This window comes from Propithecus coquereli, unplaced genomic scaffold (genome assembly GCF_000956105.1).
Source record: "Propithecus coquereli isolate 6110/MARCELLA unplaced genomic scaffold, Pcoq_1.0 Scaffold8, whole genome shotgun sequence".
Taxonomy (NCBI): Eukaryota; Metazoa; Chordata; class Mammalia; order Primates; family Indriidae; genus Propithecus; species Propithecus coquereli.
The window spans coordinates 12,087,737-12,112,750 of NW_012154173.1; the positions used below are offsets into that span (position 1 = coordinate 12,087,737).

Genomic DNA, 25,014 nt, shown 5'->3' on the forward strand with positions numbered 1-25,014 from the left:
GTATATACCGGGCGTGGTGGCTCACGCCTGTAATCCTAGCACTATGGGAGGCTGAGGTGGGCGGATGGTTTGAGCTCAGGAGTTCGAGACCAGCCTGAGCAAGAGTGAGACCCCCACCTCTACTAATAAAAAATAGAAAGAAATTAGCTGGACAACTAAACATATATATACATATATAAATTAGCCGGGCATGGTGGCGCATGCCTGTAGTCCCAGCTACTCGGGAGGCTGAGGCAGGAGGATCGCTTGAGCCCAGGAGTTTGAGGTTGCTGCCACTGCACTCTTGCCCGGGCAACAGAGCGAGACTCTGTCTCAAAAAAAAAAAAAAAAGAACATTAAAAATGCCTATCCTAAATTTTGGAATCAAGCGTCCAATGTGTCAATTCCTCATTTACTTTTTTAAAAAGAGTGGGCTGGTACAGTGGATATCTTCTACATCCCGTTTGGGGTAATGATTGCATACAACTGTTACTCATAACTCGATGGAATTGATTACAGGATCTCTACATTTTCTTTCAGGTAAACTGTAATTCAACTTTTTAATGGGAAGTAGTAGTTAATACTTGCCTGATTAGAAAAGAACTCGTTAGAGAAAAAGTAAGTCCCTTTCAGCTTGGGCATAAAACTCCTCAAGACCAACCCAGTTTCCTGGGCAGCGCAGGGAGGGAGGGAGGCAAGCTCCGGGAATCTCACCGGACAGGGGCAAGTGTTGGTGCGAGGAAGGTAGGAACAAGGCTGCAGAGCTGGGTTCGCAAAGCTCTGTCACCTGGGCAAGTTTCCCAATCTCCATTTTTCACTTGTAAAATGGTGACAAAAAATCGTGCTTACCTCTTAATGTTGTTTTGAGGATTAAATGAGATGTTTGCAGAAAGCACTTAGCACAGCAGTAAGCGCTAGGTAAAAATTAATTACCATTATTTCTTATAAAAAATAAACGGGCTACCTCTCACAAACACACCCCGCCATAGCCTAAAAACCTGACGGGCAATCATTCCCAGTATTTAGTACTCGATAACTAACGTCGAACCTGCCTGCTCCTGGCTCCATCCCAAGACTCGCAGGTTAAAAAGTGTCTAGGCCACTTGGATGCACTCGCCCGCCTGGACACAAACCCCTGTGAAGCACCAAGCTCTGTGACAGGCCCGGACGCCCGCCTCGCCTCACGCCACCTCTCACCACGCGCCAGCCTTCCAGCTGCCGCCGCCCGCGGGGTGCCACGTGACCTCTGGCCCCGCCCCCGACCCAGAGGCCAATCCTCTTCTTCCTGGCTCGAGCGGCGTCACGTGAGCGCTGCTCCCGACCCGCGGCCTGCTTGGTTGGCGCACTCTGTGCGCGGCCGCCTGGTACGTCACGCGGGGCGGCTGAAGCGGACATGGCTGTCATGCTGCAGCGCATCGAGCGGCTGTCCAGTCGAGTGGTGCGTGTGTTGGGCTGTAACCCGGGTCCAATGACCCTGCAGGGCACCAACACCTACCTAGTGGGGACCGGCTCCAGGTAAACGTCCCGCCCTCGCAACCCCCAGCGTCAACACCCGCCCGCGGGACCCGCCGAGCTGGGGCTGTGACGACCGTTCGCCCCTGGCCAAGAGGCCTGTGCGCCCGGAGCGGAGAGCGCGGCGTCCCGCCCCCGGCCTGGGCAGCCCGACTCCGGACGCATGCAGAGGTCCGGATCCCGGAGCTGCGCCAAATTACGACCGCCCGGGGTGGTAACCTCTCTTAACTTAGGGAGATATAATGAAAACAAACCTTAACTTCCTGTTTTGAAACCTGATTTAGTTTACTTGATGTTTGAATGCCAGCGTGAGCGTGTCTAACCTGCTAAGAAATTGGGATCTCCTGAAGTTGAGTCCAAGGAAGCGTTTACTTTGCTCACCTGACGTTTTTTGCCCAGAGTGTAACTTCCCTTCACAAAAGCGGTTAATTGTGCTGAGGCCAGTTCCTAAACTCAGCAGCAGAGGGCAGGAGTTTCTTGGCTTCCACTGCTTGAGTTTATGAAACCCCAAAGAACCGCCCCCCGCCTGTGGGAAAGAGGAGCTGAACCTAACTAATTTTGGTTTTAGTTACAAATTATGTGTGACCTCCTTGAGTTATTTTGCAGACAACAAAGTTGTATTTCTGAGAAGGTATTTCCCTCTTGTTAAGCTGCATTCTCTTTCAATGGAATTATTGATAAGTGGGAGGCTTGGCTTACTGCATAGTGTGTCTTAGTAGGCATTGAGCAACTTTTGTAGCCTTTACTAAATAACCTAGATAATACAAGAGTAAAATGAGATATAGTTCCTCTTAAGGATAGAATTTAATTGTGCAGTCAAGACATTACAAATATTTTTGAAAATATAATTGGGAGCAGGCACAGTGGCTCAAGCCTGTAATCCCAGCACTTTGGGAGGCTAAAACCAGAGGATTGCTTGAGGCTAGGAGCTCGATACCAGCCTGAGCAAGAGCTAGACCTCTTCTCTGCAAAAAATAGAAAAAAGTTAGCTGGGCATGATGGTATGTGCCTGTCGTCCCAGCTACTCAGGAGGCTGTGGCTTTAATCTCTTGAGCCCAGCAGTTTGAGGTTGCAGTGGGCTAGGGTAACACCACTGCACTCTAACCCAGGTGACACAGTTAGATCCTGCCTCAAAAACAAATAAAAATTAATTGATTACTAAAAAGAATTTAATAAGTATAGCTCATTGAGTTTTCATCGGAAATATCTACTGTGTTTGCCTTTTTCCAGTAAATAAAAATTTTAGAAGCAATAGAATGAGAGGGCAGGCAAAAGATTGAGTCCAGAGTAAACACAGTAGGGTCAGGTAAGTATAAGACCTTTGGGCTGCCTCCAGAATCTAGGAGGATAGAGAATTGAGCAGAAGAAATACTAGCTCTTTAGAGTACAGTGTGTCTTGGCTGGGACTCCCTCAACCAGGAAATCCACAGACATTCACTCTTCAGTGTGTCATCTTAAACTAGTTCCAAAGTCACTATTGCAGTTGAAAGATGGCATTTAGTCAAAATTACACTAGACAGTCTCTTAGAAGAACACCATATTGGAGATCCATGTACTGTCGCAGTAAGTTCAGCACAACCTGCTTTTCTTCCAGCGTTGAAACAGATGGCTGGTTTTGTTTGAAAACCAGATGACGTTGGCTTGCATTTTGGGCCCATGTTGTATGAAAAGTACATACTGTATCTTTAAACACTAGAATCACACTCAACATAGCAAAGTGCTTGTGCTAAAAGTGACTTAAAGGACCTGAAACTGACTGGGAAAAACAGATTCATGGTCTCCCTCTTAAACTACTTAGCACTATTTCATAAACTTATAGAGTAGAATAGCTGGTGGAATCACACTATTTAAATTATTTCTCCATATAGTTGAGCTGGAATAAATTAGTGCAGATGATACTGCTCTATAAAGTAAAAGGCGGCTAGAAATGACTATTAATTGTGTCCAAATCAGATATTCTGAGATTGGTATCTACCTGTTCCACTTCACAAAACAGTTCTAAAATCACTGGTTGCTTTTATATCACTAAACCCAATGGCATTTTTCTATTCCCATCTTCCTTATCTTTAGACACCATTGACTGCTCCCTCCTTTATTTGCCAACACCACATTCTCGAGATTTCCTCTTACCTCTCTAGATGCTGTTTCTCATTCTTTATAGTCATCTTCTTTACAAGATCTTTAATTATTTGAATTCTTCAAGATGCAATCCTAACCTCTGTTCTGTTCTCATAATGTATTTTCTTTTCACAGGAAGCTAAATGAGGTCCTCCTCCAGTCGTCCGTATCTTGGTAAACAGAACCATCCCCACATTTGCTCAAGGGAAATGCCTAAGTACCCTCCTTGACATTTCTTTGGTTCTTACCACACATCCAAGCTGTTATGAAGATCTCTTCATGTCCCTTACTATCACCCAATCCAAACCAGTGCACCTCTTGCGAAGGCTTCTATGGTAGCCAGAGTAGTTGTTTTTGTTGTTGTTTCTCTTACCAAGTTGTGAATTGACAGAAATTTGGGAGGTTTTGCATATTCTGGCCTCCACCTGCTTCATCAGGCTCCTCTCAAACCTCTCCCATTCTGGTCCTGTTGGCCTTATAGTGCCTCAGATGAGTTGTTGTCATTTCTGCCTCAGAGCTTTCATGCTTTCCTCTCTGTCTCCCACTCATCCCTCTCTTTTTCACCCAGCTAACCTCACTCATCCTTTAGTGCTCAGCTGAAGTATCCTTTCCTCATGGAAGTCTTCCCTGACCTCTCCAACTAGGTTAGGTCAATGTAATGCACTGTCTTAGCACTCCATATTTTTCATGGCCTATACCTCAACAATAATAAAGTTTTTTTTGTTGTTCAAGCAGCTTAATGTCTTTCCACACCTTCATGCCCCAGTAGAACGTAAATTCAATGAAGGTGTATTCATTGTTACATCCCCAGCACCTAGCACAGAGCCTTGTACACAACATGGGTAGTACAGTAAATATTTGCTGAATGAATGAGGGTTCCCTACATCTTAATTTTTATTGTTATGATTCTAGAACTGCTGGATGATAAAGTTTTAGCTAATCTTCCTTCCTCATCTGATCAGCTCATAGATGCCAAATGAATTTCACTAAAGCACTATTATACCTAACCATGATTGTACATAGGTACTCAATAAGTATTTGAATCAACAAATGATAGCCAAATTGTCCAGTGTATTTCCATGTTCCTCCTCTGCTCGAGAATCTCCAAAAGCTGCAATTTTAACCTTTCCTATCAAAACTGTATATTCTTTGAGGGAAGATAGTGTATCTTTTTTTTTTTTTTTTTTTTTTTTGAGACAGAGTCTCACTCTTTTGCCTGTGCTAGAGTGCCATGACGTCAGCCTAGCTCACAGCAACCTCAAACTCCTGGGCTCAAGCAATCCTCCTGCCTCAGCCTCCCTAGTAGCTGGGACTATAGGCATGTGCCACCATGCCTGGCTAATTTTTTTTTTCTATATATATATTTTAATTGTCCAGCTAATTTCTTTCTATTTTTAGTAGAGACGGGGTCTCACTCTTGCTCAGGCTGGTCTCGAACTCCTGAGCTCAAACGATCCACCTGCCTTGGCCTCCCAGAGTGCTAGGATTGCAGGCATGAGCCACCGTGCCTGGCCCAGATAGTGTATCTTATACGAAAAAGCAGTCTAGTGGAATAGAGTTAAAACTCTGGGCTTGGGTTACCTAGATTAGAATCCTGGCTCCATTTACAGACAAGACAGTTACTTCTTTAAGCTTCAGATTCCTTACTTATACAATAAGAGTTATATAGTACGTACCTCATAGGTGATATGTGGATTCAGTGAAATTTAAATGAAAAAGCATATACCAAAAGTACTTAAGTTCTAGCATGTGAAAAACGTACAATGTTAGCTATTATTTTTATCACTTCTACTTTCCTAATAACATCTAGACAACACTTGGTTCAGAGTAAGTACTCAGAAAATTCTATCTACTGATTTTGTAAGAGTAACAGCAAATGTAGACCAGTTAATAGCTATCTTAATATTGATATAAAATACCTACAAAGAGGAATTTGATGCCACCAGCTTTCCCATCAGTTGAAGAATTTTTTTCTCCATATAGCAGATTGTTGTGTGCCTACTATGTGCTGGCACTGTCCTCTAGTGCAATTCAGTCATAGGCCTGTACAGGTTCATTCACACTCTTCTCTTGAGCCCTTTATTAGCATAACTGCATTTGCCAAATGACCTCCTGAGATAGGGATATTGTCTGTGGCCATGAAGAGCAAAGTCAGCCAGCCCACATAGAAATAATACTATCTAATCATCTATAATAACTATTTGTTAAGGAGGAAACTGAGAACTTTTTTTTTCTAATTTATAGCTAAATTTTATTTATGCTACATGAAGAATGATTCTAGGTGCTTACATAAGTAGTCCTCTTTCACCAGAGAGGGAGTGTTTTAAATGGAAAAATCACTGAACCTTATAGCTGAACATCTAGTCCCAGCATTGCTTCTTTCTGGTTATATGACCTGGAACAAACCACTTAGCCTTTCTGAAGACTAGTTTCTTTTTCTGTAAAGTAAAATAATAATAACTCCCTAGAGTTGATCTGAGGATCAAAAGAAGTAATATTAATATATATGAAAGCTCCAGATGGTTTAAATTGCTATGGCAATGTAAGATGTTATCAGTGTGACTTTTTTTTCCCCCTTAATACTTGATACAAACTCATTTTTTAGGTTTTATAGCATCTAGACACCCCTCTTTTGTTCTCAATAGACCATGTTTAATTCAGGACTTGTGAGATTCCTTTCTTTGCTAATTCTAGTTTTATTAGCCCAAGACAGGACCATCAGGAGACTAAAAGGAAGACCCAGGAACCATGTTCTCTAGCAACAGAGGCCTGTGGTCACTCACACTTTTACCTACAAAGAGGCAGTACAGGCATTCTGAAAGATCCGTTGTCTTTGCTACTAAATTTTGTCAAATCTGTACACTAACCCTGTTAATTTTGTCACGACTTTTGATAAGCATGAAATGATCTGGTCTGTAATTAAAAATACAGAGATTTCAATTCATTCAGTTTTAGATGACGAGATACTGAAAAACAGTTTCTTGGGAGGAGGGGAAGGGAAGGATTCAAAAATAGTAATCAAAAGATACCTTGATGGTTTGAAAAAATTTGAGAGGTCTTGATCTGAAGCATGGAAGGATTCTTCTCAAGGTCCAGAAAACCCCCAAAATAGTTTGAGTGACTCTAATTAAGGAGCAGAAGAATTTGTGGTAAATAACCCCAAATTCATGGAGGCAGCTAACATCTAGGATAGTGGATTAGAGAATATTATTAGAAGTATCATTCTACTATAGTTTTGCATATTTTTAATTTAGTGTGACTAAATATACACAGTGCCAAGCATAGCACAATGTATTATAGATAGGGAAATCTGTAAATTCCTTGAACCAAACAGCCAAGGTGCCTGCCCTCATAAGGCTGAAATTTGTAGGGTGGTAGAAGTTGTGGAGATAAGCAATAAATAACCATGTAAGTACATAATGTGTTACATAGTAATAATTGCTATGGAGGAAAAGCAAGGGAAGATGTCTAGAAATGCCATCAAAATTCACTGTGACCCAAATCAAACTCATCTCAAATTTGCTCCCTCCAGTGTTTACTGTCCTTGATAATGACACGCTAATCATCCTACCTCCAAACCTCAAAATCATTAACTATTTCCCTTCTCTTCCATAGCCACTTATTAAAAAAAAAAATCCTGTTGATTGCACCTTCTAAATGTTCTTTAAGCCATCTCTTCCTTACATTTCCACTGCCAACAGGACCTTACAACGCCCCCTTGGACCAGTGTAACCATCTGGTCTTCCGTCTCTGGAACACAGTTCAAAGCTGTGCTTCTGAAGTTCATCCACTGCCCTGTGAGCATAGAGTGTAGACAGAGGCCAACAGGCCATAAAGCCACTGCCTCCTCCCCTTGAGGAGGCCAATTTGTTTTTATTGGCTGTGGGGCTCAGGAAATAGGGTTAGGGAAGCAAACCATCCAATATAAAATAACCATCCAGTTATTTCCTGTCATATATACCCAATTTTAGTGCTCTGTAGATGCTTTCTATTACCTGTTGCTTTTGTTCTTCATTTTCATTCCTACACAGCTCCCCCTTACCACCCTCCACTAGAATATTAGGGTTTTTTGTCTTACTTACTGTAAGAAATAAAGACATGGCACATAGTAGGTAGTCCATAAACAGTTATTAATGGATAAATGAATGACTCAGACATTTCATCAAGACTAATCTCTCGCCAGCCTAAATTAGTGAGGTGTTACTGTGAAACAACATGAATTAGGTCAGAAGTTTGTGAATTGGTTCTTGAGGAAAATGTCACCCTGATATCTTTAGTTCAGGAAAACTTCATAGAGAAAGGCCACCCCATAAAAAAGTGAGGAAGAGCAAACAAAAAGTATAAGGAAGATTCAGAACCACAAGCAAAAAAATACTGCTAATAGGGTTGTCTAAGTAAAGAAAGAAAACAGCTCAGGCATTTCCCCCATGCTTCCCTACAGTCTTCATTTTCATGTGTAAGGGTGCCAAGGTAAAACTTCAGTGTTAAGTTATGTATCTAGTGCTGAAGACTGGGTTTCTTTGGGATTCCATTGAATCAAATCTTTCATATCTGTGAGACATTTGAGATACATTGAGATAGGAGATCTCAAAGGCAGAGAATATAAGAGCACATATTTTGGCACCAGAATACCTGGGTTTGAAAGCTGGTTCTGCCATTTCTTTGCAGAGTAACCGTGGGTAAGTTACTTAATTACTAAATATAATCATGAAATATCTACCTTAAACAGTTGTTATGAGGAATGCAATTAAAATAAGTAAGGTCCTTGGAACAGCACCATGTTTATTTTAATTGCTGTGTAAGTGTTCAAGATTACTGCTATTATTCCTTGTCGAGACTTAATTTAGCTATAATATTTTTCAAACAACTTTCTTATGGTGAGATTACTGTAGTTCAGTTGAAGTGACATGTGGCTAGTTTACAAGCATGTTGAAAGCAAAACAATTTATGCAGTTTCTTTAATATAAATTATCTGTGTGAGAAATATGCTAATATTAACTCTGTTCCAATTGTGTGATTATCTTCCATTTAATTTTCAGGAGAATCCTCATTGACACTGGAGAACCATCAATTCCAGAATATATCAGCTGTTTAAAGCAGGCTCTAACTGAATTTAACACAGCAATTCAGGAAATCATAGTGACTCATTGGCACCAGGATCATACTGGCGGCATAGAAGATATTTGTAAAAGCATCAATAGTGGTAAACAGAAAGCATTCATTGAGCTCACCGAGGAAAGCTGTCTTTGGAGAATAATTTATTTCAGTTACAGAGCTAAGTAATCTATAAACCTAATATAAGCTAAATATATTTAAATGGTACTTCTAGAAATGTATATGACTTGAATACTGTCCCCAACTTTAACAAAGGAAAGGAAAAGTCCTGTTTTCTGTTTTAAATCTCCCTCTCATTCTCTTTTCTCAGTGATGAAGGTCAGTTTTAATTTAGTCTGTGTGACAATTACTGCTTCGGACTTATTAATAATAACTAACAACTGTTGAGCATTTATTCTGTGCCAGGCACTGTGCTAAACACTTCATGTGGATACTGTGAAGTAGGTGCTGTTACTGTCCACATTCTAAACATGCTCTCAGGCCTTTCATAACTTGAAGGTAATTACTAAGATATACTGAAATTGAGGTAAAATGTCATTGTATTGATAATTCTTTGTCCCTGAAACTTATTCAGTATTGACCTTTTACCATCTCTCTCCTTATTCTCATCCCACCATCATATACCTAGTTCATTCATTTAACAAATGTTCAAGTGACTTCTATATGTCAGGCACTGTTCTATGTAGCTTTCATTCCAGCAGGAAAGATAAATAGTAAATAAATAATAGATTAGATGATGATGGATGCTATGAAGGAAAATAAAACTACAAGAAGAGAAAGAGGAGAGAGTAAAGTGGAAGAGAGCAGGGGCTATTATGTCTAGGTTGGACAGGGAGAAGGAGTAAGCTCCTGAGATGAGGGCGTGCCAGGCAGAGGGCATAAGAAGAGCAAAGATGCTGGTATGGGAGTGTGCTTGGCATGTTTAAAACACAGCAAGGAAGTGAAGGATATTCATTCACACAAAGATTTGCATGTGTATTCAATGATTATTTTATTTTTAAAAAATAGGTTTTTTTAGGCCTTGAGACTACAATTGGGACACCAAGATAGTCTCAGCTACCACACTTAATATCATCAGGCTGCAAGTTATAAAAAACTGTCTAACCTAACTTTTTTTCCCTCTTACCTCCTTTCTTCTAATCCAAGGGAACTGTGTGCCGTGGGAACTCATATAATCTCTCACTCTGACTTTCCTTGTTTTGTCTATCTACCTATTAAATTTTGTGAATTAAAAAACTATTCTAAACAAACAAAAAAAAACTATTCTGAGGCTTCTTAATTAGCTTTGTTACATTAGTCAACTCTTTTAGCATGAGGATCAATTTGAAAAATTAAAATGTTTGTGTCCTGTTTTTTTCCTTCATAAATCAACTTTACTGAGCTTTAATATACGTACATAACATGCCCTTTTTAAGTGTACAGTTTGCTAAGTTTTAACAAATGTAAATACCTATGTAACTACTCCAGTCAAAATACGGAACACTTCCTCCATCCCAAAAAGAGGTTCCCTTGTGCCACTTTGCTGTGGTCCCCCCACCACCTCCAAGACCACTCATCTGCTTTCTTACACTATACGTTAGTTTTGCCTGTTCTAGAATTTCATGTAATGAAAGTATATAGACTCACTCCCTAACAACCTATATTTCTATAGCCCACAACAAAAATAGAAATGCCATTTATAAGATCTGTATGAGAAGATACAGTAACTTCAAAGCAAACTGCTTACAAAATTTTAAAACATAATCAGGGTATAATTTGGAAACTCCTAGTGTCTTGCAGGGAACCAGAATTTTACTAGATATGAGGACTACGTATTCCCAGTTGAGTTTTTGCTTTTCTTTAAGTAAATCTTGTTAAACAGTGGTCCCCACCCTTTTTGGCACCAGGGACCGGTTTCATGGAAGACAACTTTTCTATGGACCAGGAGTTGGGGGGATGATTTAGGGATGATTGAAGCACATTACATTTACTGTGTACTTTATTATTATTACATTGTAATATATAATAAAATAATTATACAACTCACCATAATGCAGAATCTATTGCCAGCGCTGATCTGACAGGAGGCAGAGCTCAGGCAATGATGCGAACAATGTGGAGTGGCTATCAATACAGACAAATCACCTCTTGCTGTGCAGCCCCATTCCTAAAAGGCCACAGACCCTTACCAGTCCACAGCCTAGGGGTTGTGGACCACAGTTGTAAAATATGTTCTGGTATCTGATAATTAAAAATTATTTTGCAGCTGAGGTTGGGTCTTTGCCACATATTTGACATCTGAGTCCTCAAGAGTCAAATGTTTGCTTGTGTGCTATTCAATTAGAATGTGTTTATTAGAAATTATTATACATAAACAATATCACATGTTTGTGTTAGCTTAAATAATTAGCATTACCAATGATGTTTTAATCCATTATACAAACCTTAACAAATGACTGAGAGTTTACTCCTGTTAAAATAATTATAAGATAGAGACAGAAAGTAGATAAGTGATTGCCAGAGGCTGGGAAGGAACAAATGGGGACTGACTATCACTAAGTACAGAGTTTCTTTTAGGGGCTTTGAAAATTAGATAGTGGTGATAGTTGTACAGTTCTTCAAATGTACTAAAAAACTACTGAGTTGTACACATTTAAAGGGTGAATTTTATAGTATGAATTCTATCTCAGTAAATTATTAAAAATAATAATTATTATTATGTGATTGCTTTTAGCATTCTCCATCCTGCCTGTCAGCAACTATTGTAACTAAGATATGTGTTTTCATTTATATTTGCACATAATTTTGAAAACTGATCCCAAGTTATAGTATGACATTTATTTTGTAATTTTGAGATAATTGTAAATTTCTTGAAAGATTATCTACCAAAGATCTCATAACTAGAAATGTAATACCTCCACTCCTTTACTGAAAGATAAAATTATACAGATTAAAAACAAAAACAAACAAACAAAACTTACTATCTCAATCTTGTTATATAATGTCAGTTCCCAGAAAAGCATATAATTGTTTTGCTTTGGCCTCTAAGATGCAAAATAATGGAGTTTGGATTGTTTGTTTTATTTCTATTTCAACGTTTCTATCTCCTTTATCCCCCATGCTAGCCAGATTTCTGTGCCTTGTCAATTTTTCTTTTAAATGTCTTTTTCTCCCTCCGTATTTTCAGTGCCGCCACCCTGACTCTAATATTCCTTACCTTCCGGCTGGCATATTACAGTCATCCCTTCCTGGTCTCTCTAATCTTCCTCCTTTAGTCTCCCCACCCATAGCCACTCTATTAATCAACCAGTTAACACTATTTCAGTGTCCTAGTAAGACACTTAGTAAGCATCCAGTGGTCACATATGATAAAGTTTAAATTCCTCTATTCAGTGAATGGCAATTTAAGGACCTCCATGATCTGAGCATATCTTACCTATCTAAGTTTATCTCCATTCTTCCCAGCCAGTATTTTGCATTAGACAAGTTGGTGGCATTATGTTGTTGCACATGTGCTTGCTCATTCTCACTTTAATGACTTTACTAATGCTGTTCCCCTTACTTACAAGTCCTTCTCTGTATCTTTACCCATCCTGCTGAACCTGTAAGTCATACATCAAGTCCTATCATATTTATGAATCCTTCCCTGTTTCCCCTTTCTCTGAACTCCTGCTGCTTTTATTAGCTGAATTGTCCATTTAGTAGTCACTAAAAGATACTGAGTATATAGTTCTTTGTCTCCTGATTGTAAGTTTTATTTCCCCAACAATGGCAGCTTTTAAGTACTTTGAGGTTATGGAGCTTGTCGTCACTATACATAGTATACTGATGAGATAATTGGCACTCAACTGTGGATTGGTTAGTTAATAGATTTTTGTGTGTGTCAGTGAGGGGTAGTATGGGTTAAGCTTATTTTAAAGGTTTAATATCTTAGCCCCGGAGCTGGGGCTCCCTTTCAGCACTCAGAGCAAGGACCTTTTGTCATCCTTTTGTCACTAGCTACTGCCATGACTTCTTTACTGTACGGTAGGCACCTAAATAAAGTTCTCAGGTTCTGCATTACTGCCTCTTCAACACCTGTTAGGATGTCAAAGCCAGCTGAAATTATGAAGTACTACTTCCAAATTTTTGTATAAACCAGGAGTTATTAGAAAAACACAAAGGCTTTTATGTAGACCTAGCAGGGCCTGAGAGAATAAAGAGCTCTTTTGTTCAGATATACAAAATAGTTACATCCCAGAGATAAGCTGCTATAATTCAACCCATTTTCTGTTGGTTTCTTTTTTCATATCTTTTTGACATTCGGAGAACTTTGTGCTGTATTGTTTCTTAATGTTAGTATTTTATGCAGTCATTCCACAATTGTTAGCTCTATGAAAATTTATCTCTTAAAAGGGTAAATTATCATTTAAAGTGTGACTTAATATTATTTCACATGTTTTGTGACCAGACACTGCCTATTGTATTAAAAAACTCCCACGGAATCCTCATAGAGAAGAAATTATAGGAAATGGAGAGCGACAATATGTTTATCTGAAAGATGGAGATGTAATTAAGACTGAGGGAGCGACTCTAAGGTAAGTAAATGTCCCTTAGCCAGGGAAGGCAAGGGGTCTATGTATGTGTTGTAAAAAAGAGGGAAAAGCAGATTTGTACTGTGAAGACTACCTCAGAAGGATACAAAAGAAATCTGGTATAACACTGAAGGGAGAAAATGGGTTGCTTGAGAAAGAGGAAAAGAAAGACTTCGGCCAGGCGCAGTGGCTCACACCTCTAATCCTAGCACCGCGCCCAGCCCCAGACCACCTTTCTAGTCCATAACTCCTATTGCAAAAATACTTGGCCATATGCAAATTCTGCTGGGCATATTATGTGTGTTCATGACTTTGTTTGTATCTTCTTCTTTACTAGGCATTGCTCCTTTCCCCCTACTTGTCTTCCTAATAAATTCTTACCGGTTTGGCCGGGCGCAGTGGCTCACACCTGTAATCCTAGCACTCTGGGAGGCCAAGGCAGGCGGATTGTTTGAGCTCAGGAGTTCGAAACCAGCCTGAGCAAGAGCGAGACCCCGTCTCTACTAAAAATAGAAAGAAATTAATCAGACAACTAAAAATATATAGAAAAAATTAACCGGACATGGTGGCGTAGTCCCAGCTACTCGGGAGGCTGAGGCAGAAGGATTGCTTGAGCCCAAGACTTTGAGGTTGCTGTGAGCTAGGATGATGCCACGGCACTCTAGCCCGGGCAACACAGTGAGACTCTGTCTCAAAAAAAAAAAAAAAAAAGAACTCTTTCTGAGCAAAATTAACTGCTGCTTCTTCCAGCTTTCATAATAAATTTTGTTATGAAAATAACAAAAATAACACTTACTAAATTGTGGCTTTTTGTGTGTGAGTAGGTGCCCTCTTAGAAGGTAATTAGCTCCTTAACTTCACAATATTAGTCAAGGCCAATTGCCATAGCAAATCAACTCAGAAATGTATAATGGCTCAAACATGAAATAAGTTTATTTTTCGGTCACATAAAGTCCACGAAAGGTTTGTGATTAGCCGGTTGGCCCTCCTACAAGTAATGATTCAGGCTCTTTTTAAAGTCTTGTGATTCCACCCTCTTCAACACTTGCCTTTCAAGATTGCCATGCTCACCTCAATCAATCCAGCAGGTAGAAAAGAGCATAGAAGGGATAATGCATGAGAGGTTTGCATGAACTAAGCCTTGTATTGCATTTTCTGTAAACTCCATCATATACCACTTGCATTGGACAAATTTGGTGGTATTGTGTTGTTGCACATGTGCTTGCTCATTCTCACTTTAATGCCTTTACTAATGCTGTTCCCATTACTTACAAGTCCTTCTCTGTATCTTTACCCATCCTGCTGAACCTATAAGTCACACATCAAGTTCTATTGTGTTTATCAATCCTTTCCTGTTTCTCCTTTCTCTGAATTCTTGCTGCTTTTATTAGCTGAATTGTCCACTTAGTGGTCACTAAAAGATACTGAGTATATAGTTCTTTGTCTCCTGATTGTAAATTTTATTTCCCTAACTGTACAGAGGCTGGGAAATATCAATAATTTGTTCATGACACCAAAGGAAAACAAACATTACATTACTATTTCAAAAAGTATTCTTGACAATACTGAATTTCCTCCATAGCACACCAGCCCTGGGCCAAGTTAATGCAAGGGGTAGAGATGGTAAGTGGTTCATTGAGACTTCTGTCTCAGAGGTTTGGGACTCACAGTACTGGTTTATCACAGCTGTCATAGAATCATGGATATTAGATCTATACCTAAAAGTGTACATAAGTGTACAACATGATGAATTTTTACAAACTGAACAAGCACTCATATCAGCAGCACTCAGAGGAAGAAACGAAACAGTACCAGTGCCCCAAGCTCCTACTTCCATCCTTGCTTCCTGTCACTGCCTCCCCTTCAGTTGAGTACTGTCTTGGATTCATGGAGTGAATTGATGCAAAAGATCTCAATATTATCTGAATTCTATTTAGTTTTTGTTTTACCACATTCCGATTAAGAGAAGTTAAATGTGGGAATCTATGTTAAGAGTGGGAGGGAGTAACACAAAGAATCAGAAAAGCAGACACACTTTTTAAAATGACTGTTAGTAAATAATCTTTTCTCAAAATATAAATTCTAGTTATGATAAAGCCTGAATAAAACATTAATTTTCTGATGACCATGTTTTCCAATTTCCATTTTTATAAAGTTAGTGAGAGACCCAATTGTTTTAAACATTAACGTGAAGACTTAGTGTTGAGCAAACATTCCATAAGTAGAAGGTTAAAATCTGCTTAATCCTCAAGTATTCATTGTCCAGTTGATCTTGCCTACTTGCCAACTTTTGGAAAAAAACAAAATACAGTAGGGGCAGAGATAATACCCAACAAGAACCCTTGTACTAAAGAGTAGAAAACTAGAAAGGTTTTTCTGTAAGAATTTGATTCTGGATGTAACCTTTAGGAATTTTCTAATGAACTAAGTTTAATTTCTTGAAGAAAAGTCAATGTGACAATTTTTATTCACTGTTCTGAATTTTCTAAGAGAGCCATTCTTAAAGTCTACCCTATCACAGAAGTGGCAGCACTAGATAAATTTTCTACCTGATGAATGGGAAGGCCACAGCTGCAATTCCTCTGATCTTTAGCAAAGCACATCTGATGTCATTTCCTTTTCTCCTCCTGCCTATGTGACGTGAATTTTAACACAGTTATACACAAATTAAAGCATTAACCACCCAGGTGACTGGAGAATTGTAATGTCTGATCCCCTAATTTAAGAAATTTTACTGCCTCCAACCTAGAAAATGTCACAGAAAACCATAACTGAGTTCTGGTGTGGTGGAGGGGTGGCACAGAAAATAAAGGAAGCGTTCCAAATGCATTGAAAGAGAAGACAGTTTAAAGAATCTGAAAGAGTGGTTCTCCAAATGAGTTTTTGTGTTCATAAGATTGTCCATAAGATATAACACACACCCACACACAGATACATATTTTCATAGTTGGCTGTAAATTATTTTCATAATTTCCCTTGGAAAAAGGGAGTTATTTTCATCTAACATAACTTTTATTAACAGCTTACTGTGAGTTTAATCAGGCAAAAGAGATGGTTTCTAACAGCTTTTTACTACCTCACCATTGGAGCAACTATAATGTAATTGTTTGCAATACCTGAAGCATACCCTTGGAAATAAAAGCATAATAGTTCATAATGTCAGGCATTGGCCTTTCAAAAATAATTGCTCCCATTATACTCGTATCATGTGGTCTTATACCTTATATCTATTATGTTTTTGATGGAGTTTTTAAATACTTTACAGATTTAATATTTAATATTAAGGATTTGATTGATTTTTAATTTTTGGCAAAGGAGAAATTCCTCTAAGTTAGAGTCATTTTATTTTTCTTAAATACTGTCATTTAAGAGTTAAAATTTGTCAAATGTCTCTTTAATGTCTAGGAAAATAAGCTTATTTTCTCCATATCTTTATTATTATTTTCAGTGACCTTATAATGTTGGAACACCCTCACATTTTTTTAATAAACTTTCTTTGATCGTATGTCATTTTCAGTGTGGTTTTGGATTCTATTTGCTAATATTTTAGTTAATATTTTTACAACAATATTAGTGAGATTGGGTAACATTTTTCTTCTTACGCAACCTTTGTTAGTTTTGGGCTTCATAAGTTTTCCTAATATAGGATAGCTTAATAGTGAAATTATCTGACCTTTGAATGTTTGGTAGAATTATCCCATGAAAATACTGAGCCTTTAGTTTCTAATGACAATCACACGTCTTTTTAGTAGAGCTTCACTGTTGCCTATTAGTAATGTGGTCCTGTGAGGTAAGCTTAACACAAATAACTTTATTTCCGTGTACTTCTTCTTACAGATCTTTTAAATACAAGATTGGCCTAAACAAATTTTATATTCTAAATTGCTTCTATCACATCATTTTGTTGAAGAAAAAGTTTGCTTATTGTTATAGCTTCTAGAATCTAACATCCAAACTTGAAAATGTATTTGGATGTCATTGGCTAGGGTCATCAAGGTCTCAAGGAAGAGAGACACATGTACTTACCTTTGATGGTATAGGTTTGTTGTGCAGAAACATACAGGTAACTGATATAAATAATTAGCTAAAGAGGTAAAAGTGGTTGCCTCTAGAGAGAAAGAAATGAAACAGGGTAGGGAAGTAATGGAAACAGATCCTGGAGAACTTTTGATTCCTTGCTACATCTTGATTTTTCAATTTTAGGTATTTATTAATTTCCTCCCATGAAAAAATTAGGATTGGGTTTTCCTCTTCTACTTATGGGTACCATTGCTATCCTCCAACCTCTCAATGTCATAGTTTTGGTTAGACCAGTATTCAATGTTTATGTTATTATGACTGTGGACACTATTTACAGCTGAACTGTGTATTATATAGTAAACCATGCCTTCTTTTGCTTTCCTGCAATTAATAATTATTTTGCTTTGTTATTTGGATAGTTTTCTATGTATTAATATTTATAACTTAATTCAAGTCTGAGTATATAAATCTTCTCTCAGAATGTTTACATGTGTCAGAGATTCTCTCAATTTCATCTTCTGAAACAAGCTTCCCTCTGAGCTTTCTAATTTCTAACTTTCTCCAGTCTGGACTTGTTTTCCTCCAGGCCTGGCATTGCTGTCATCTCAGATTCTCTTCACTCTCACATAGAGCTTCCTTTTGCCTCTCTTTGGTGTTACATTTCCTCTTTCCTGTACCCCATAACTTTCTTGATGCCCTCTCTTTTGGAGGGGAACCCATCTCCAGTAGCTTCCTAAGGAAGGATGAATTTTTATCTAATAGTAACTTTTTTAATCCAACTTGATTTAAGGTTTCTGGGGTATAGATTCTAAGTAGAAAGTCTTTTTCCTTCTCAGTTCTATATACAAGATTTCATTTCCTTCTGGTTTCATTAATGCAATTAAGAAATCTGAAGCCCTTCTGATTCTTGAACTTTTTATGTCACGGCTCTTGTTCTTTTTTCCTTCTTGTCCACTATGGTGTGAAATTTCACAGTGATGTGCTTTGGTGGGAGTTTATGGTGCTAGGTCCTGTTAAAGAGAAGAATTATTTGTGACACTTATTGAAGACTATAAGGCAGACTTTATTCAAGGGGAGCCATGGCAGTAAGTATAGGAACTACTAAAATGAGGTCTTGCAACGGGGGAGAGAGATTGGGCTCCATGACTCCAACAAGGACAAGTGGGGATTTATAACCAAGGAGCAGAGTGGGAGTCAGTGGATGGGAAATCACTAAGAGGAAACATCAGGGGTAAAGGGGTTTCTGGCTAAACTGACTTGACAGGATTATTGCTGAAGGCAGGCCAAAGCGATAAGATATGGTGGGAGGGGGGCTTCAGATACCAAGGGTGGGGGATTTTTCCCTAAACTGACTTAGCAAATTCTTGCTCAGACTTGATTGTGTAATGACAGGGAGGGAATCTCAGGGTCAGGCCTAGTCAGCGTAGGGAAGGAAAGTGTTTCTCGGCCCTCTTAGAGTCCCTGGCTGGGTAAGAAGACAAAACTGACAAAGACAGATTAAGAGGGGAAAAAATGCATACAAATTTATTTAATAAGTTTTACATGGTACATAGAAAAATACAATAATAGTAAGTGAAAAATTCAAACATCAGGTATTAAAACAATATCAATTTTGTTTTTAAAATATAAATATGCATAAAAAGTGAAAAAATTTACACTAATAAAAGCACTCTGAGTGATGGAAATGATGGCTGATTTTTATCACCTTTTTTCCACATTTGTTGTAATCAGTACCTATTATAAAATAAGGAAAAAAGTGGGAGAAGTAGTAAATATACACTTCAGCATGAGAAATGTGACTTAGTTAAAGGGGACAATTTTCTGATAATTTTTAGTGGTCACATGGGAAAAATAAGAGCTTTTTAACTCCTTGGCATCATTTATTTGTGTCTTGTCCAAAGATAAGGATAGAGAATAATTTACTTCTCAAAATTTCTCCTAAGTCTCGGAGTTTGTAATTGTTACTATTTCTTATTTCTTCCTTCATCCAGAGTTATATATACACCTGGCCACACTGATGATCATATGGCTCTCTTCTTAGAAGAGGAAAATGCTTTCTTTTCTGGAGACTGCATCCTAGGGGAAGGAACAACTATATTTGAAGACCTCTATGATTATATGAACTCCCTAAAAGAATTATTGAAAATGAAAGCTGATATTATATATCCAGGTGAGTAATTTTCTAAATCTAGCAAACTATTTGTGTCAAATGATGAGAAAGATTGATTTTGGCTTGTCTCTGTGTATTCAGCCTTGAAGAGATACATATTAACCACTTCTTTAAATTACACCCCTCAGTCTTATCTAGCCATGCAGTTAAAGAGAAGGCTGAGAGTTATATTAGCAACTTTTTATGAAGACATGAGGGTTGTTTTTCAACATCTAAGCGCCTATTGATAGAACTGTTAAAAAAGGAAATAAGCTTACATTGGAACAGGAAAACTTTTTCATTCCATACACTACCATCATTTTTGTGAACTTGATTTCTACTGTGGGCCACATTGTAGCTGTGTAACCTTGGGTAACATTTGACCTCTGAGCTCTAGTTTCTTAACTCACCATATCGCAATATCAAGAGCTTCATCTCAGCTGTAAAATAGTGTATTTATTTCTGTTCTCCAGAAAAGGAAACCCGCTGTTAGCATCTCATATTGTACTGCTCTACAATATGAATGTCTCCATCTCAAAGCTAAGAAAGATACAGGACCCGGTAAGAAAGCCCAGAAGGAAAACGGGACTAGGTTACTTAATTTCTTAATTACTTCTAACTTGTTCCTAACCAGACAGCCATGGAAAGATCTGTCAATACAGTGTCTTCAGTATACTTACATGCTCTCATTAGTTCCTACTGCTGAGGGAATAGGAAACATACAGTGGAGCTGGGCATTTAGAGTAATATTATGACATAAAAGGAATGGAAGCTGCTAGCTATTTTTAAAAAGAAGAGAGTAGGGCATTCAGTGTACTCACATCGAAGCTGGGTTAATAAGAGGCTACCTGGTAGAGGTTCTTAGAGTGTTTGCTTTAGTGAATCCAGTGAACTGGCTTTATTAGCACAGCAGTTGTTTTTATGTAAATTATGCTCTGTAGCCATAGCTACCATATATTAAAGCCTGCTAGCCGTCAGGTTGTACAGAGGCCTTTACAGCTGTCATCCTCACAAAAGCTCTGTGAAGTAGGTAGTGGTGTCCTCATCACACAGCTGAAGAAACAGGCTCAGAGAGATTAGAGACTTTCTAATGGCCACACAGCTAATAAATGATAGTCTGTGTCTAATCAAAGCCCATGCTCCATACATGATAAATAGGTTAGCCTGCTTCCAGATACTTTGTTCTCAGATATTTGAAACATTACCCTTGCAGACTTGTGTAATATATTAATTTGCATTGTCTTAAAGAGGAAGTAAATTTCAGCGTAACTTAATCTGTCTGGGTTGTCAAATTTTCTGAATGACTAGCCTCCACATATGACTCTTAAAGTTCTAGTATGGGTCTTGTGAATTGTTAGCATTGGTCACTTACATGAAGCTGTCTTTTACATTCCCCTTTTCAGTCTTTTATAAGTAAGCTTAGCACAGTGGTTAAGATCTCCCAAGTGAGAACTGCAGCTCTGCCCCTTCTTAGCTATGTAACTGGACAGGTTATTTACCCTCTCTATGCCTCAGTTTCTGTTCTTAAAAAGGGATAATAATACTACCTGCCTCATGAGATTCTTGTAAGAATAATGTATATTAAGCATTTAGAGCAGTGCCTGGCATATAGGAAGCACTCCATAAACATTATCTGATAATTGTTGTGGTTGCTGTTTTTATTACCATATTTTATTAATTTTTTATTTCATATTTTTAGTGTACACAATAACATTTTCTATAGATTTTATTTGCTATAATTTTCTAATTCGAGAGGCATTATATGTAACCTTAAATCTTTCATACCTGTATAGCTTTCCAAATAATTTATATTTGTATATTTAGTGTGCTTTCTTACTACACCAAATGAGTTACTTTTAAATAGAGTGAGTTAACTTCAGCTGTACTTAATATTTTTTACCTGGTTGAAGTAATTTTTATAACTATTTTAATTTAGGACATGGCCCAGTAATCCATAATGCCGAAGCTAAAATTCTGCAGTACATTTCTCACAGAAATGTCCGAGAACAGCAAATTCTTACAGTACTTCGTGAGAACTTTGAAAAATCATATACAGTAGTGGAGCTTGCAAAAATTATTTATAAGGTAATTTTCATTTGTACATAGTCATGAATTTATTAGAATAATCTATTTAATAGGCTATAAATATGGTAAACTCACCATATCCCAGATCAGAACAAGTCTGTTAATTTTATGTTATGCCTCTTGTCTAGATTTGAGACCAGCAGTCTCAACTTTCTAGAACACTGATGTTAAACAAAAACTGGCCTTAGAGAATGAAAATAGCTATTCTGGGCCATCATTAAACCTTATATATATACTTTACTCTGTAGGAGAAACTCCTAATGACAGCCTAATAATTAAGTTTATATGTTATTCTAGCCATCGTGATTATCTAGTGTCCTAGCCTGCAAGTGAGAAGGGGTGATCTGCTAGAGACAAATATTGGAGTAATAGCAGCAAGAAGTAGTAACAATGCTCAACAATGGAGAAAAAGGAGAAAATACATATCAAAGAACATGAATAATTTAGTATGTAGGGAAAGAGCCTTACACCTCAGTGGCCTCTGAGTACATCACTGTAAATTGATAGCACTACGTGGCCATCAATTAGTGAATTCAGTTTTTCAGCAAATGTTTATTAGATGTCTGCTCTGTAGGTAGTATAGCTTAGAGGGTAAGAATGTAGGCCTTGGAGTAAGATTACCTACGTTTAAAAACTCTCACTACTACAACTTATACAGCCATAAGTTATAAGAGATTGTAACTAAAGATGAATTTGAAAAGGCAACCTGGGGCCAGTTACAGTTAATAAAGGGCCTTAATGTCCCATAGGCCAAAGTTATCAAGAAACAGTTAATTCATACTCATTGTGCTTTGTTTTAAAAAGGAGGGATGAATGGTTAAAATGTCTATTAAGATATTAAATGTCACTGGCAAAAGAATAATATAAATATTTAAATATTGAGAAACAGTCCATTTCTTCATAATACCAGAGTATAGCCATTGTAGACTATACATTGGTACACTGGGGGTTTTTCCCCCTAACCTAAGTACAGGTAGTAGAACACTCTGATAACCCTCAGCAATGAGTCATCAAGTAACTAACTGCCCATGCCTAAAAATATGATGATTCTGGCCAGGCCCAATAGCTGTAATCCTAGCACTTTGGGAAGCTGAGGCAGGAGGATCACCTGAGCCCAGGAGTTTGAGACCAGCCTGAGCAACATAGCAAGACCCCATCTCTTTTTAAACATCTCTAAATGTTTAAAAATTACCTGACCATGGTGGCACACGCCTGTAGTCCCAGCTGCTCGGGAGGCTGAGGCAGAAGGATCACTTGAGCCCAGGAGTTTGAGGTTGCAGTGAGCTATAATGACACCACTGCACTCTAGCCCAGGCAACAGAGCAAGATCTTGTTAAGAAAATAAAAAGTTTATTCTACATTCAGAAGTGTATTTGGGGTGTGCGTGTGTGTTTTTTTTTTTATTGGCAGTATTCAGTGACCTATCAGTGTATATTCATAAGTGTCTTCACTGTGCATGTGTATGGAGCAACTGTTGCATGTGGAATGGCATTAGGTATTACAGAATGATTTATTCATTCACAGATAAAAAGATGACTACAGATCCCTGCTCCCAGGGATTCATGGTTTAGTGAAGACAGGTATGTTCAACAGATAGTTGTAATACTGGCTCTATCATAATTGTTTCCATCTATATAGCACATTACTACATGCTAGACACTATACTGAGTGCTTTATATATAGTACCTCAAATTTTTACCACACAAAGATGGTACTATTCCAATTAAATAGATAGAAAACTGAAACTCAAAAAGTAACTTTGCCAAGAGCACACAACTAGTAGATGTCAGATACTCAGATCTTGTGTTTTTCTTCTATACCCACCTTCCTCCAAGTCCTAAACATAGTATGTCAGAGCAGAAAAGAAAGAGAAATCAGTCCTTCCTAATGAAGATGCAGTGTAACAAGGCTTGTCTGGAAAGCCTTCAGAGACTTATTATTTAATTGAATCTTAAAGAAGGAGTGAGCATTTTCTAGGCCAGTGTAGAGGAGAAAGAAGTTATTCTTGACGGAAGGAAAAATCGGTTCAAACACTAAGAATAATAAAAGAGCATTGTGTGTTTGAAACACCACAAAGAAACCACATGTGACTGGAGCACAGGTTGCATATATGGATGGACAGGAAGGGAGTTCAAGGAAATAAGGGAGGAAACGGAGGCATAATCGCATCATGGGAAGCTTGAATGCTAACTAAAAGATTGGGGCTTTAGCCAATAATCTGGAAATGATCACTCAAGGATCTTAGGCAGGGAAGTCACATAGTGAGATCTGGAAGACGATACTGGTAGATACAGTATATGGTACTGGAGCTTAAGGGCAAATTTGGTGTTGGGAGTTTAGATTTGGGAATCATTAGTGCATAATTGCTGTGGTGAGTTGGCTGAGTAAAAAAGAGAAGAGAGCCTATGATACAACTCATTGTTAATATCAATGTTTAAGAGAAGTTAGGAAGAATATCCAGTGAAGACTAAGTATAAGAGAGGTAGGATAATCAAGGGAAAAAAGAGAAGAGCTCTTCCAAAGGGAGAGACTAGCCAGTTGACTTTCAGGTATGATGAGACTAAAAGAATATATTGAATTTTGACTGAGATAATTTGATGATCTTGGCAAAACATTTTCAGGGAGCTGAGTAGAGAACATGAATCTAGTCAAGAAACTTGGCTTTAGAAATATAATCCTTATTTGAAGAATAAAAGGTAGCCAGGCATGGTGGTGTCCACCTGTAGTCCTAGCTACTCAGAAGACTGAGATTGAGGGTTGCTTGATGCCAGGAGTTCCAGACCAGCCTGAGCAACATAGCAAGACCCCATCTCTATAAAAAAATAGGAAAGTTAGTCGGGCATAGTGAAGTGTGTCTGTAGTACCAGCTACTCAGGAGGCTGAGGCAGGAGGATTGCTTGAGCTCAGGAATTTGAGGCTGCAGTGAGCTATGATCAGGCTACTGCACTCCAGCCTGGGCAACAGAGCCAGACCCTGTCTCTAAAAAAAAAAAAAATAAAAGCAATGTTTGCTTTGTTTTTCATTCAGGTAACAGTTGTCAATATTACATTGCTATTTTAACAAAAGTAAAGGAAAAATTACGAGTTATAATGTTGAAATATATATACTTTTATTAAAATCTACAAGGATATTATCCTATAACCTAATCAATAAACTATAGGGCCAACTGTCTGTAGCGTCATCAAAACTAAGAATAATTTGGGCTGGGCATGGTGGCTCACGCCTGTAATCCTAGCCCTCTGGGAGGCCAAGGCAGGAGGATTGCTTGAGCTCAGGAGTTCAAGACCAGCCTGAGCAAAAGCAAGACCCTGTCTCTACTAAAAATAGAAAAAAAAAAATTTAGCCAGGCATTGTGGGGTGTGCCTGTAGTCCCAGCTACTCCGAAGGCTGAGGCAGGAGGATCCCTTGAGCCCAGGAGTTTGAGGTTGCTGTGAGCTAGGCTGACGCCACGGCACTCTACTCAGGGCAACAGAGTGAGACTCT

At 38.3% G+C, this 25,014-nt stretch overlaps 1 protein-coding gene across 1 annotated transcript; it reads left to right on the forward strand.

Annotated features, from left to right (window-relative positions):
- Window positions 1-1,291: 1,291 nt before the first annotated feature.
- LACTB2 (lactamase, beta 2) lies at window positions 1,292-23,107 on the forward strand. Its single transcript, XM_012663155.1, has 6 exons — window positions 1,292-1,494; window positions 8,649-8,812; window positions 13,154-13,280; window positions 19,289-19,467; window positions 21,383-21,531; window positions 23,056-23,107. The coding sequence occupies exons 1-6, from the start codon at window positions 1,373-1,375 to the stop codon at window positions 23,065-23,067; spliced, it is 753 nt and encodes a 250-aa protein (XP_012518609.1). The 5' UTR covers window positions 1,292-1,372; the 3' UTR covers window positions 23,068-23,107.
- Window positions 23,108-25,014: the final 1,907 nt, after the last annotated feature.